Raw genomic sequence first — 15524 nt, 5'->3', positions numbered from 1 at the left:
AATTATGTGATTTAACATTTCTCCATCCACAGTGTCATGAGTGAATACAGGGAATACATCATAGACTTTACCGCCCACAGTGCATTGAGTAGTAATAATCATGAAGGAATTAACCAACAGTAACGAAACTTGGTGGACAGTATGTGTATGAACTTAATTAATGAAATTAACAATGCTTGTCCACATACTGCTGCAAAGTTTTGGACGCATTTTAAACTACACGCCTAACTTAGAATCCGCAGGAACTTTGGGGGAATATTTTTACTGCATTGTATGGATTATCACAGGACACCATTAAGAACCTCAACAACTGCCAAGGTGTTTAGATTATTGTGTTACACATGCATGACCCACTAATTCTAAATGTGTAGCTCAATACATTTGACCTAAAACTTAAATCATTCATTGCTTCTGGTAACTTTTATCTTTTTTGTGAATAGCACTGCAATCAGACACTTCATTCTGGGTGCACCTATTTTTATGAGTGTTTTCTATTTATGTAGAATAGTTCACAAATGTAACTGAACTGGGCCTTTTAAATGGGTAAAAAGAAAAAGAAAACTGGCAAACCTCAGTGAGAGATGGTGGGTGGATTACATCAGCTTCTTGTATTACTGCTCCCGAGAGGCTCACCCACTGAAGGCACGGCTCCCAGCTTGGGGGTCCACTTTCGTATTTGTCAGGGAGCAAGGCTGGTCACATAGTTACTGGGATGGAAGTACATCAAGTGTTCATCCAGGGCTGTTCCAGCCAGCAGATCACTCTGTGCAGTCCTGTGCAGGCACAGCAGAAGCACAGTGTGTTCCCTCGGCATGTGGAGCTCTGCTCCTGCTCAGGGCTGATGGTTTTAAATAATACAATGGAAAAGAAAGACTCATGACCTACAGAGTAAACACGTACAAGAAATTTAAATGTAAAAAGAACACTTAAAATATATATATACAAGTCTGGACATGTAGAATATACTGATCTCACTATACAGGTCACAGTGGTGATAAAATAATATGACAATAAGACAAAAGAAAATAAAATAAAGTAGTCTTTTTCTGTGCTCTATAAAAAAAGAAACAAACATAATGCCAGTAGTAACTGCGTCTTTGGATCAGTGCCCATTTAAAAATTCAGCCAAGATGTGCAAAGCTCTCATCTAATCAAGAGGGACTACTTTGAAAAATCTAATATATATATATAAAAAAAATTCTGGTTTGTTTAAAAAAAAAATCCATTTGTTTTCTTCATGGTTTGGATGACTTTAGTATTAATCTACAATGACATAAAAAAAAAAACTGCTTAAATTTTGATTTACATTTTGACTTTCTGTTTTTTCCATTCATATTTTATACTATGTGAGTAAACTTTATGGTTAAAATTGTGAGCCATCACATGGTGGTAGCACAACATATTACATTTAGTTTTAGATTAATTAAATGTATGTAATTATAATAATAAAGAACATTTCCAACTAAAATATTTAAAACCGATGTGTCATGCATAAAATAGGGATTATAAGCAGTAAAGTTCCTCAGTGGGGGGTTCTCAAGCTCTAGGGGCTCAATGCAATACATGATTTTTACTCCCTGCCTTATCCAACCTAAACCATTAACCAAGTAATTACACTAACACACCAAACGTCATATAAAACATGTTTGTTTTAGCTTTTGTTGGGCTGATTTCACTATTATAAAGGTTTAAATAATAAGTATTTGAACCTGTAGTGTTTATTGTATATTATTATTATTATATTATATAACTGCCAGTGTAAAACTGAAATGAAATACACAAAAATGAAAGTGTTCTTTATAGACCATTAATATCCATAACATGATCTTCAGTAGTTCAGTAGTAAAGCTTATTCTGGCAAAATATGTCACATACGGAGTGTGAACTTAGTCTAGCAGTGACTCTGATTTCCCAAATGGATTATATTCTGATTCACAAGATCCCAATATGATTTAAATTCCACTTCGATTCTATATTGATTAATTTAGAGCTATTTCAGTTACTTTTCTACTTGGATATGAAAAGAGTTTTTCAGGGAAACAGTTGCTGTAATTGTACAAGGAGCCCTAAAACATAATTTAAAATATTTATATTAACATTAATATTTTCAAGGGTTTGTCTTAAATTGACACATTTTGCAGATTTAAATCAGGTTTATATGAATTGAAATTAAATCATGCAAATAAAGATTGTTTCGAATTTAAAAAGTAGAGCTTAAAAAGGTAAAAGAGGCTTTCAACACAGCAGTTACACAACTACAAGCTTCATTTCAAAAGATAAAAAAATACAGCTGGAGAACATTCAGCATCAATTCTGCATCTTTGTACATTTCATTACTGATGCAACATTGTGACACAGTGTTTCTAAAAGCTCTAATACTATAAGTCTGTTTTAAAAACAGAATCCATACAGATACTCATATACAGTATATATATACAGTATCCTACATTATAATGCCACTAAATCCATACTGTTTAAAATACTTTAACATTAAAATTCAGCTAGTTTGACTGTTTCTGGTTAATGTATAGTCTTTCTGCTCTAACATTTATTGCTGTTTTTATTATTGTCCTCTAGAGATTCAGCAAATAAGTGCTGTATTTATTTGCTATTAGTATTGCTTTCAGTTTGGCAAATGCTCAGTTAGGGTCAGTTAGTTTTGGCAGTAAGATACTCTAAGAGCTCTATTCTAGTGTTTAGGGGGCAGACCTAGATCAGTCCTCTGAAGTCACAGTGTATCATCGGCAATAATAACAGCAGGTTGATAGACATTTAAATAGTAAAATGAATGATCGCTCAATTTTTTAAGCCTCAGTTCCATGATCGCATATTGAGAGTCCAATGTATGTCTAGAACAGATTCACTCAAAGTTCTGAGAGTTCCAGCTTGGTTTAGTCTGATTGGTTAGAAAGCAGTTATCCAGTGCCATCCATGAAAAAAATGGCAACTAAGGCTGAATCCTGGAGAGAAATTCCATGTGTGTTCTGGTGAATACATGGCCACCAAGTCCGATTCTTGGAGGGCCATCCTGCAGAGATATCCCAGTCTCAATAGGGTGAACATTTGGTTGCCAAATCCAAATCCTGCAGATCCATCTTAGTCTAACTGTAGTGAACATTTGGCATATAATTCAGAATCCTGAAGAGCTATCTTGGAGAGATATTCCAGTGTTGTTCTAGTGAACACTTGGCCACCAAGTCCTCCATCCTGGAGAGATATCCCAGTCTCAATAGGATGAACATTTGGCTGCCAAATACAAATCCTGCAGATCCATCCCATTGTCATGGCAGTGAAAATGCCAGTGGTTACCAAATCAACTTTGAAAATCATTTCAATGTAGCGGTTACAAAGTTGACCAACTAACCAACACAGTTAGCTTAAATATACCAAAAAAATAAAAACATTTTGACTACAGTTTAGGGAAAATTCCAGATTTCATCAGCCTTTTCTCCTTACCTGCTGTGTTTGTGAGATCTGCTAAATGTTTTTTTTTGTTTTGTAATTAACACAATCATTGTGTTTATAATATCACTGTGGATGCTGTTCTTTGTGGGTTTTTTTGAGTGTCATAAATCATTTGTTTAGTTTAAATTGACTTTCCATTCTTTTCAGGGCTGATCCTATATTGTGAATCAATTAATTTATCTGTTTTCTTTCGTTTCCAGTTATTACAAAATCTAGTTTATTGCTTTACCCGAGGCAAATTATATCTGTTCAACATGTTGAGTTAATTTATTTTTATATATCTCAATATACACTACCTGGCCAAAAAAGGTCGCCACCTGGATTTAACTAAGCAAATAAGTTAAGAGTCTCCTATTGAATAATTACTGCATGATGGGTGATTATGCTTAAGCTGGCAACAAGTTATTTAACCCTAACTGATGCAGTGAGTAACTTCTCATTTATTAAACAACCATGTGGAAAGACACATCATGTGGTTGTGGAAAAGAAGGGACAAATTATTGGTAAACAGTGAAAGTAAGAGCATTTCCACATGTACAATGTGAAGGGAACTTAAGGGATTGGGACTAAAGAGATGTGTAGTCTTAAGAAAAGCACTTTTCAGGAGGCTAACCAGCAATAGGCAGCATAAAGATTGGAGTAATGAAAGAAGATCATGTGGTCTAGATTTACCCTGTTTCAGAGTGGAATGGAGCATCAGGGCAAGAACAGAGACATCTGAAGGCATGCCTAGTGCCTATGGTACAAGCCTGTGGGGGCGGGGCTATGATCTGGGGTTGCTGCAGTTGCAGGTCTGCAGGTCTGGGTTCAGCAACAGTATGTGCTGAAAGAATGAGGTCAGCTGACTACCTGAATATAGACCAGGTTATTCCATCAATGATCAATTTTGTTCTTCCCTGACAACACGGGAATATTCCAAGATGACAATGCCAGGATTCACGGTGCTGAAATTGTGAAAGAGTTCAGGGTTCAGGAAGCATGAGATCATCATTTTCACACATGGATTAAGAATTCACCACAGAGTCCAGATCTTAACCTCATTGAGAATCTTTGGGATGGAGAAGACTTTTTGCAGTGCTCCAAATCTCCCAAAATGTATACAAGATTAATATGCAACACTGGATTGAAATAAAAAATGTGTGAGATTGCAGAATCTTACTGAAACAATGCCACAGCGAATGTGTCCACAATCAAAGATAAGACCTTTATTTTTTGGTGGTGACTTTTTTTTTGTTTGGCCAGGCAGTGTATTTCAACTTTGTAATGAAATTATAATTCAGAGGATCCAATGACGCTCAAGAAAAACATTAACACAAGCCAATTCTATTCTTATAAGTCATAGCTAAATTAAAATCTTAAATAGTATTACTGATGAGTAGAATGCCTATTATTAGGGCTATTATCAGTTAAATAAGGGACTATAAACTACAATTTATGAACACTGTTGGTGGTCAAAGCATCTTGGAAAAAATGTGGGCTCAAATAGCTTAGAAAAAGTCTTTTTAAAGGTTCTGGTCACCCATGGATGATCTCCTTTGGGCAGCAATGAGTTTTTAATGGCTTTACTATGGCCATTTATTTATGTTCCTGACTTTTTGAACATTTATTGGACAGCCATGGAAGTTCCATGGAAGTTCTTTGTTTACTGGGTTGGTTTTCTTCCTTCATCACAATTAGAGCAGTGAAAAAGTGCAGCGCAGTACTGGAAGTGAGGAATGATGGATTACGATGTGTTAAGAAACCCCGCGGTTTCACATTAAGGACTGGCAGCCGTAGCCAGAAGACATCAGTTACAACACTGACATTGACTGACATTGTTCGGAACGGCACATCCAGTTTTCCCAGTTTTTGTAAGCACATGCTTCCATTCAGTATGAATCGACATCTGCAGAGCATCCGTTGAACGCAAACCCCTGTCGTCCTGTAGTCCAGGTAGCTGTAACTCACAGGTATGTAGTGGCCTCGCGATTCTCGCGCTCTTTGGCTTGAGCTACAGCTACATTAATGCACTGCAGCCACTCCTCAGCATGCTTCTCGTCCCGCGCCTTCAGCACGTACGTCTTACTGTCCGTGAAGATCTCGAAGGCCCGGGGCAGACCGCGGTCCCTCCGTTTTTTCGCCACCACCTTCACGCTCTGAACCTTGCTCAGCTCGATGGGGCTGTCGTCCAGCTCGTCCTTCTGTGGAGAGGAATTATAGGTGTTGTTATAAATATTCATGAGATCTGCACTTTTATTTTGAAAAAGAAAAACAAAAATTAACATGTACAGTGATGATTAAAATTTGGGAAACCTTTAGAATTTTTTATATTTATGCATAAATAGGAGCTAAAACATAATTAAACCTTATCACAAGTCATAAATGTAGATAAAGAGAACCCAGTAAAACAATAAGTGGTTGACAATAGGAGGTTGTTTGAACAATAATGAATGATAATAAAAAAAATAAATAAAATGCTCCTCTGGCGAGCTTTTGTTTACATTATTCCCTTGTCTCTCTGTTGTGACTTTAGTTGTTTGCCCGTTCTTGGGCTCCCTTTGTCCTTATAAGGGCCCTGATGACACAGGTTCAATCCTGCGCGAGGAGCATTTTAAGGTGTGTGTTTAATTATTTTTTTTCCTTTTTTTTAGTATTATTTAATTTACCTTCCTTTTTCCATTTTTTCTTCTTGGGTTTACCTGCTTTGAGATCAACTGTTCTGCAATTGGGTTCAAAAACCCTCTGGGCTGGAGAGCTACTAGTCTGTAGCACTCCATCCCATTACACCTCTTTTTCCAAAACAGGAATTTTATAATTTTTTTGTGGCCCGCCGCGTAATGGATAGAAAAATATCTGGCCCGCGGCCAAACTTCATTGCTGACCCCTGCAGTAAAACAAATAGCACAAAAATATTATACTTTTTCGCTTATTTATTATGTAAAATAATCAAATAATAGGTAATTAGGTAGGCAATTTGAAGGTGAAATTAGAATCAGGTATTTTGAGTTGGTGATCAGGTGTGAGTGGGTGGAGCCTGTTTTATTTAAAAAACAGGGATATATCACAGTCTGCTCTTCTCAACACATGTTAGTAGAAGTGCATCATGGCACAAACAAAAGAGAATTCTGAGGACTTCAGAAACATTCAGAGACATTGATGCTTATCAGGCTGGAAATGGTTAATAAATAATTTCTAAAGAGCTTGGACTCCACCAATCCACAGTCAAACAGGATTGGTCGTCCAACTAAGATAATTACAGGCGCAAGGCGTGCAATAATCGGTGGGACCCCAGAGTAACTTCTAAGCAACTGAAGGCCTCTCTCACATTTGCACCCTGTGGTGACCTCTTTGTATGAGGTCTTTTCCTTATGGTAGACTGAGATACTGATAATCCTCCTTCCTGGAGAATTTTCTTCACTTGGGTGGATGTTCTGAAAGGGTTTTTCTTCAATCTGGAAATTATTTTTATGATCGTCCACCACTGTTGTCCTCTGTAGACATCCAGGCTTTATTAAGTTCCTGAGCCCATCACTGCGCTCTTTTTTCCCCCAGAATGTACCAAAACATTGATTTGGACACACCTAACATCTCCGCTATCTCTCCAATGGATATCTTCTTTTTTTCCTAGTCTAATTATGGTCTGTTTGTATGGTCTTCTTTGACTACATATTATAGGTTCACAACAACAGCTTCCGAATGCAAATGCCACACCTCGAATCATCTCCAGACCTTTAACTTGCTTAACTGAAGATTAAGAGCATTAATGAGTTAGTATTCTTTTGGATAATTTGACCAACTTAATTTAACTTTTAAGACCCTAAAATGAGGAGGTTCTAAACACTTCTTATTTGGTCCATTTCAGATCCAGTGTGATGGCATGCAGAGCCCAAATTATGAAGATTGTTATAAAGTTTCACTCTCTTAACTGTATAGGAAGTACTAGAACAGTTTGGGTTGTCTTCTGTCCATGAACCACATGTCTCAGAGCTGCAGCTTCTATCCATTCCCCTCTCTCTCACCTCTCTGGCAGAATCAGCGGGAGAATCTGTTCCACGTTATCTCCTTAACTTCAGCATTCATGAATGCACACATTGCTACCCAGAGAACATTGGATGATGACTTATAAAAGGCGCGGGGGCACAGAGGGGGGAGTCCTGCAGCAATCGCAGCTTCAGGTTAAATTACAACAGACAATACAGTGCCAGATCTGAAGCTTTTAGAAAGGGCCTTCCTAGAAGACACATGGGAATACAGTGTGAGGATTATGGGTAGTTTGTGGTTTGGGGTATTGTTTGGTGTGTGTCCTCCTCTGATAATTACTGTTCTTTTACTGGTCTCTTCCTTCCTGCCGGCATCTCACTTTACTCATTCTTTCCCTGCCAGCAGGCTCCAGGGACTGTTAGGCAAAGGAAGTTGTCTGAATCAATTTAGGAAAACTGCTCAGACAAGACAAGACAAGACAAAAATCAGAACAAAAATAAACTCCAACCGAGTGTGGTGGTGTCCCATCACAAAGCCGGTGAATACAGACGACCATCCAGATTAAACGTCTGGCAAAGTCGCAAGCATTCTGCCAGCACAATAAAAAGCAAACGTGCATAACGAGGAAAATCTGCCCACAATTCAAGTTGGCAGAGCAACAGAGGGCAACGACAGCAAATTGCACAGAGATGCCCCACATTGCGCTGCTTCAAAGCATAGCACATTATAAAAACTCTTTGAAAGTTTTGGGGGGTGTCTTTCTCCTGCAAACACAACTAAATAACAAACATAATGTAAATTTGTAGGTTTGTAAGACCATATCTAATTTCTACTCCCTCGAAAAAACAGGTTTCCAAGATGTTTGGTCTCTAATGTGACGCTAAAACAATGGTGGTTCTGTTGGGGCACGGTTAAATTAAATCACACTAACAATGATTCATGTATTCCAAATAAGAATGACACATGTGAAGCCGGTCAAAAGAGGAACACGAACAAAAGATCTCATTTCCTTGTGGTTTGTGTGTTGAATGAATGCGCCTTTTCTTTCTTTATCAAACAAGCTTGACTTTCCCTTTATTTGGATTTCTCCAGTCTTGTTCTTATTGTTTCCACTTCCACTGTGGTTTTGATTGTGGAATCTCACTTTTTTGTACAAGCACACTGCTAGCCCCAAGCAACAGCGCACTCGCACCAACGTTGGCATTGAAGTCGTACTTGTCAAAGTTTGTTACATTGAAACATTCTGCTAAACCACAATTAGGGTTGTGTTCTTTTTGTTTTTCTACTTTTCTACCTTTTTTGAGGTCATCTTTCCATTCTCCAGAACCTACAGGGTGTTGATTCCATCTTTACTCACAAGAATGAAAAAAAAAAAAAAGGCATGAGTCATTATGAGTCGTTACCCCACGGCCTCGTACCGGGTCCTGCACCATTACATTCAGCTTGAGTCCTTCAATCCCCCAAAGGCGAGTTATTAGGAGATTTTCTTTCTCCATTGTTCCACTGACTATTTGATCACGATCCAATTATAAAGAGCAAGCTAGGAATATAAAACAACTACTAGAGGACAGTTAATGGTGGACAGAAAACTAGACCCCACCGGACATGGATTAGCTTATGAGTGCTTTGATCTGTTGAGGATGAGATATGAACACCTACTGATTTGCCCTTCCGGAAGAGGAGTTGGTTGCCAGCCAGAGTGAAGTAGCGTGTTTTCCAGCGTTTGATGAACTTCCAGCGCACCTGTTTTTCCTTCAGTTTGCCCTCGATGAGCGGCTGGCCATCCAGATTCACGACTGAAAAGACAAGGACAAAGACATAATATATATACAAAAAAAGAACAGCAGGAAATACTGCAGTTTACCCAATATAAAACTGATAATTCTGTATAAAGTGCATTTTATATAGGAAATGCAACACGGTTGGCTAAACTGGGAGGAATGAAGGATGGGATGAAAAAATGACAGATAGAATGACAGTATTAGAGCTTTGCAACCTGATGGATTGGAATTGGAAATTAATGGAAGTGAATGGAGGGATGTAAAGAAAACAGAAAATAAACAAGTGTGGGAAAAAAAACTTTTTTTTTGGATGTTTTTGGATGCTTGTATAGTGTGTTCAAAATGGTGTGTATTGTACATTACATTACATATTACATTAGATATCACCGCTGTCCTATGAAAAACACTTATCTCCACTTTTGTCGATTTTAAGTTTACTACATAATTTGAACAGACAAACTGTCCCTTACACTGTGCCAAAATTTCTTGGTGAACGGACCAATAGAAACTCTTCAAAATGTCCTGAAATAAACTCTTTTTACATTGACTTCCATTGAAAGTTTACAAGGTTTTTTCTCTCTCCTGTAAAGTTGGAGATAAGTGGAGATAAGTGTTTTTCATTGAAAAGCGATGTTATGCACGTACTGTTCACACCACAATAAATTATATTGGGAAAAAAATTGGGTGTTAGCAACGTCCTAATCCTATTATTTCATGTGTTTCTAAATGTGGCTAGGTGATCAGACAGATCAGACAGATCAGAGGGAGTATTAGATCATCAAAACCACTTCGCCCGAGTGCTGATACTGATTCCCATCTGTGTTTGCTGGGTCTGTTTAAAGCAAACAGTGAGGCAACACAGAGTGCTCCACCAATCGGCCCTCATTGGCCAGAGGACGCAGGGTTGTAGCTCATCCAGGACAACACAAAGCACCCCATTGTCTACAGTTTTATTCCTGCTGTTTTATTTCTTATTTTTTTCAGCTATCTCTCTGAAAACTCTGCCCAAGTTAAGTGAGATATCTCAGCTGGTTACCAAACACTGTTAACCTCTACTGGCAGAAGCCCTGTCGCAGGTTCTAGGACCGAACACTGGAACACTGTTCTGCGTTGTGCCACCCTGCAACAGGACAGCAAGACTTGGACTCCTGCTCGCATATAGAGGAGTTCCTGGAAAAGGGGAAAGGTCTACAGTGATGTCATCTGATAGTTTTGGCTAAACTACTACTGCTGAGAGGGACTGTTTGTGGAAGAGATCAGCACCTTGTTGTACAACAACACCAGCAGTGCAGAGACGGCGTATCACTGCTGATATATATGCAGAGATTCTGGCCTGGTTCCTTTGTTCCTTTCTTGATTTATAGTTGGATGCAAATGGTTAGTTAGAATATCCGCTAGCTACCATCAAATATCAGTTAGCTACTGTATCTATCCAGCCATCCGTTAATTTCATCCACGCTTCATTTTCCTCCAAATTGTCAAAACAGCTTTGAATCTCAAACCATCGTTGTCCACTGTCTAACCATCATTATTTGAAAGTACTTACATTTGCGTCCCTCATTTGCTGATTTGCCACAGACCCAACCTGACTTATCACAGATCCCTCCCTCAGATGAAGTCTGCTGGCTAATCCTGCTGTGTACTACTTGAGATTTTCAACCAAAATGACCAAAATGGCTGATCTTCAACTGATCTAGTGGGTCAACCATCTGCTAGCTACTGTATCTATTGAACCATCTGCTAATTTTTATCCACACTTCATTTTCCTCCAAATTGTCGAATTAGCTTTCAATCTCAAACGCCCTCTCTCACTCTCTCTCTGAAGCACACACACTTTTATCTCTTTTTATCCAATCAGGACGGCGTGATCTGAAGACAGAGTGAAAAACAGATATCTAGTGATCAGGGGTTTAAAGAAAACACAAAGTTGTCCACTGTCTGAACATCATTATTTGAAAGAACTTACATCTCCCTCATTTGCTGATTTGCCACAGACCCAACCTGACTTACCACAGATCCCTCCCTCAGATGAAGTCTACTGGCTAATCCTGCTGTGTACTACTTGAGATTTTCAACCAAAATGACCAAAATGGCTGATCTTCTACTGATCTAGTGGGTGGGGCTCTGGTAAGGGGCTAATGGGTGAGGGGTGATGCCAGGGTGGTTCTATGCATGTTTCCTTATTGTGATGTCACAATAAAGAAGCCTTCCAGACAACTCATAGAGACATGAGATTCCTGACACCAAACACTTTTTAATGATTTTTTGGCATTTGGAGTGCTGATAGGGGCAAAAAGTGATATTTGCATAACATGTCCCCTTCGACAGAATATAGAATTGTATTTTTTTATTTAACACACTTTGATTAAAAATGTACTAAGTTAAGTATTACGTATTAAGTTAAGTATTAACTGAGAATTTATTATTATTATTTTTTACATTACAATTGGGCTCAGGACTTCATTCTAAAATTTAAACCCTCAGCAGATTGACCCTTGCCGTATGAAGTTTCTCAGTGTCAGGGTTCTAGTTCAGTTGCGAAAACTCTCTCTTTTCTCTCTGTTGCTCCAAACAGCAAAACAGAAGGGTTTATTGCTTAGCAATACTGTATTTTTTATAGATGTCCTCAATCTGATTGCGTGATCAAAAATTGGGGCTGATCATGTTTTTAATTTTTTTTAAAGATCGGAATCAGGTGCAAAAGATCCAATTTTTTTGAGTGGATTCTGGCAACATGAGTGGCAACGAGACGAGCCATGAAAGCTATCTTCCAATTGAGCCATCTGCTACTTTCATCCACGCTTCATTTTCCTCCAAACTTTCGAAACAGAATTAAATCCTGAATGGTCTCCACACACACAGCTGATGGCATGTTTCACCTGTTAATTTTTTTAAAACTGCCACCACTAATATAAATATAATTTTTTTTTTTCCAATCTAATGCTGATTATTTTATTTACATTTTAAATTATAAATTAATAGAAGCTTAAAAGCTGGTAGGCCACATGGTTTATACCTCTGTGCACTGATACTGATATTTGCACTTGTGATTTTATTGCTTTTGTTTGTTTCAAGTACATTAAAAATGCCTTAAATGTATAGTTTCCATTAATGTATTTAGTATTTAAGTAATTATTGTCCTTTAACCTTTGTGTGGTGTTCGGGTCTGTGGGACCCGTTTTCATTTTTCATCAAATGATACTAAAAACATATTTTTTCTAACTCAAACTCATTGGCATTGGCTCATTTTTTGTGAAAAACATACATCAAAACACATTTTCGATAAACACACACTGTACGCCCCCCCCCCCCCCCCCCCCATTTATATTACATACAGTATGTTTGGCCAAGGGCTAATAAACATTGCTTCATTTGTAAATTTGAAACTAAACAAATTTTCTACTCATATCTTGAGTTTAATTCATTTTCTTTTACATTTTATTAAAAATCTAATAAAAAAAGAGTAGCACTTTTTGAAAGAAATGTAACATAAGAAAGGTAAAGGGCAAATATTAACCATGTAAGCTGTTTATATTGCTGGCAATTTAGGTGAAGCAAGCATGTGTAAAGCATTTTAATGTAAAATTGCTTAATTTTGCTGAATTAAATACAAGTAACAAAGTAAACGAGTAACAAAAATATGAACACCACACAAGGGTTAAGAAGTGCAGGACAGTATTTGAAACGATGTTGCGCTGCTTCATCAGACTTAAAGAATGCACATGCTAGCTCTCATCCCTCCAGCTGGTTAACACTTGAGTGTGATACAGGAAATCCTAGCTAATAGAAATAGCTTTGTTTTTCCTTGACATCAAAGTTTTCAATGCAATTCTCAGTGTATCTTTTTTAAACATCAATCAGCTCAACATTTTATTGATCCTCAGGGAGATAATGTGTGAACTGAGCAGAAGTGGATGAATTAGTAATGGTGTAAAAACCCAGTTTCTTCATCCCGCAGATGACTCATACAAAGCTGGCTATGGTAAATATTGAACTAGGCCATGGGTACGCCATCAGATACACCCTAAATCTCTCCTGCCTCCATCCATCTCCCCTTTTTGTCTTTCAGAATTCCCCTTGTTCTTCCTCCCTTTCCGTGTGAACATTAGTTTTGGGTGTGTGGGTTGGTGTGTGTGTGTGTGTATACTGATGTGGAAATGATGTGCACACTGTAAACCACGTGAAGGAAACCGACGGAGAGTAACAAGCAAATTCAGCCTTGCAGAGGATTTTCTAAACACCTCAGTGTTGATCTGCTGATGGAGGAACATCTGAGTGAATCAAGCCGAGTGTGTGATGTGCTAACAAACTGTTTGGTTGCTTGTGGTTGATGGGCTTGAAATGGTACAATTCAGGTCTGGCCAACGCCAAATAAACACAATCACAACAGAACAGAACTGGAGGTATCCTGGTACACTGAACAATATCAAATACATAAATAAAATAAACTAGAGGGCAGTTTCTTTCCTGCAGAAACGGTGAGTGTGGCTGCTTACTGGAACATTATTATGTTACAGTACTGAATATCCCACTAGATTTTGAACTAGGTGAATATGCTGAATGCTGTAATGTATTAAAATTGTTACAATGTTAAATCAATTGCTTTGCACATTAATTTTCATTTACTGAAAAGTGTGGTGTGCAAAAGTATTCATTTTCTCTGAGTGCAACCAATTGCATTCAGAAATTGTGCCTAATGACTGTTAAAGACTAAAAAAGAGTCCACCTGTGTGTGATCTAATCTCAGTACAAATACAGCTGCTCCGTGACGGCCTCAGAGGTTGGTTAAGAGAATACTGGGTAGTAACCAGCATCATGAAGTCCAAAGAACACATCATAAAGCAGGATTAGGCTCTAAAAAAGATTTCCCAAGCTTTAAACATCTCACAAAGCACTGTTCAATCCATTATCCGGAAATGGAAAGAGTATGGCACAACTGTAAACCTAACAAGACAAGGCCGTCCACCTAAACTTACAGGCCGAACAAGGAGAACACTGATCAGAGATGCAGCCAAGAGGCTCATGGTGACTCTGGACGAAATGCAGAGATCCACAGCTCAGGTGGAGGGAGAATCTGTCCACAGGACAACTATTAGTCATGCACTGCACAAATGTGGTCTTGAAAGAAAACCATAAAAAGACCTGTTGGCAGTTTGCCAGAAGCCATGTTGGGGACACAGCTAACATGTGGAAGAAGGTGCGTTGGCCACTTTTTGGCCAAAATGCAACATGTGTGGCGGAGAACCCCCACTGTGAAACATGGTGGTGGCAGCATCATTCTCTGGGACTGCTTCTCATCAGCAGGGACAGGGAGGTTGATGAGAGTTGATGGGAAGATGGATGGAGCCAAATACAGGAAAATCCTGGAAGAAAAGCTGTTGGAGTCTGCAAAAGACTTGAGACTGGGGCGGAGGTCCACCTTCCAGCAGGACAACGACCCTAAACAGAAAGCCAGGGCTACAGTGGAATGGTATAAAACAAAACATCTTCATGTGTTAGAACGGCCCAGTCAAAGTCCTGACCTGAACCCAATCGAGAACTTGTGGCTAGTTCTGAAAACTGCTGTTTACGAACGCTCTCCATCTAATCTGACTGAGCTTGAGCTGATGTGCGAAGAAGAATGGGCAAAAATTTCAGTCACTAGATGTGCAAAGCTGGTGGAGATATTGTACCCTAAAAGACTTGCAGCTGTAATTGCAGCAAAAGATGGTATTGACTTAGGGGGCGCACTTTTCAGCTTTTTATTTGTAAAAAAATGTTTTGAATCATGCACAACTTTCTTTGCACTTCACAATTGTATACCAGTTTGTGTTGGTCTTTCACATTAAATTCCAATGAAATATATTTATGTTTGTGGTTGTAATGTGACAACATATGGAAAAAAAATACTTTTGCAAAACCTAAATCAAATCCTAAATTTAATCCTAACTTAAACCCTGTAGTGACTCAATTTAACCCTCCATACTTCCCATACGCACACACACCACACTCCCAATAGAGAGAGCAGAACTGGACGGAGTATCTGCCTCTCCCAGTTCTGCTGCTATTTTAAATCTTGGAGAAGTGAGGGAATTGTTAATCTTCTGGGGATGGGGGTCAGTATATGTTAGCATGATTGATGAAGAACGTTCCAGAACTCTTTGGCATCAGCCGGAGTCCTGCGTCACTATTGACGCGTCCTGACAACAGAGAGAAGCTCTGACATTCAGATACAGCTCCAGAAACTCCTGCTGAGAGCGGACGCTGCTCCACTCAGCCCTGCTTCATCTGTAATAGACGGACGCCGCGTGCTTTACTGCTGAAATTCTAACCACATGT

The 15524-nt window shown here is 38.6% G+C and overlaps 1 protein-coding gene across 1 annotated transcript in view; it reads right to left on the bottom strand.

The window, feature by feature from the left end:
* Positions 1-5287: 5287 nt before the first annotated feature.
* The window catches only part of veph1 (ventricular zone expressed PH domain-containing 1), a 247504-nt gene continuing 237267 nt past the window's right edge, over positions 5288-15524 (bottom strand). Inside the window, exons 13-14 of the mRNA XM_022679788.2 lie at positions 9085-9221; positions 5288-5645 (exon numbers count right to left, since the gene is read on the bottom strand). Coding sequence (XP_022535509.2) covers positions 5409-5645; positions 9085-9221 — 374 coding nt within the window. The 3' untranslated portion in view covers positions 5288-5408. The remainder of the gene's footprint in view (positions 5646-9084; positions 9222-15524) is intronic.

This window comes from Astyanax mexicanus, chromosome 9 (assembly GCF_023375975.1).
Source record: "Astyanax mexicanus isolate ESR-SI-001 chromosome 9, AstMex3_surface, whole genome shotgun sequence".
NCBI classification, from domain to species: Eukaryota; Metazoa; Chordata; class Actinopteri; order Characiformes; family Acestrorhamphidae; genus Astyanax; species Astyanax mexicanus.
This window is presented reverse-complemented; position numbering and strand designations above follow the sequence as displayed.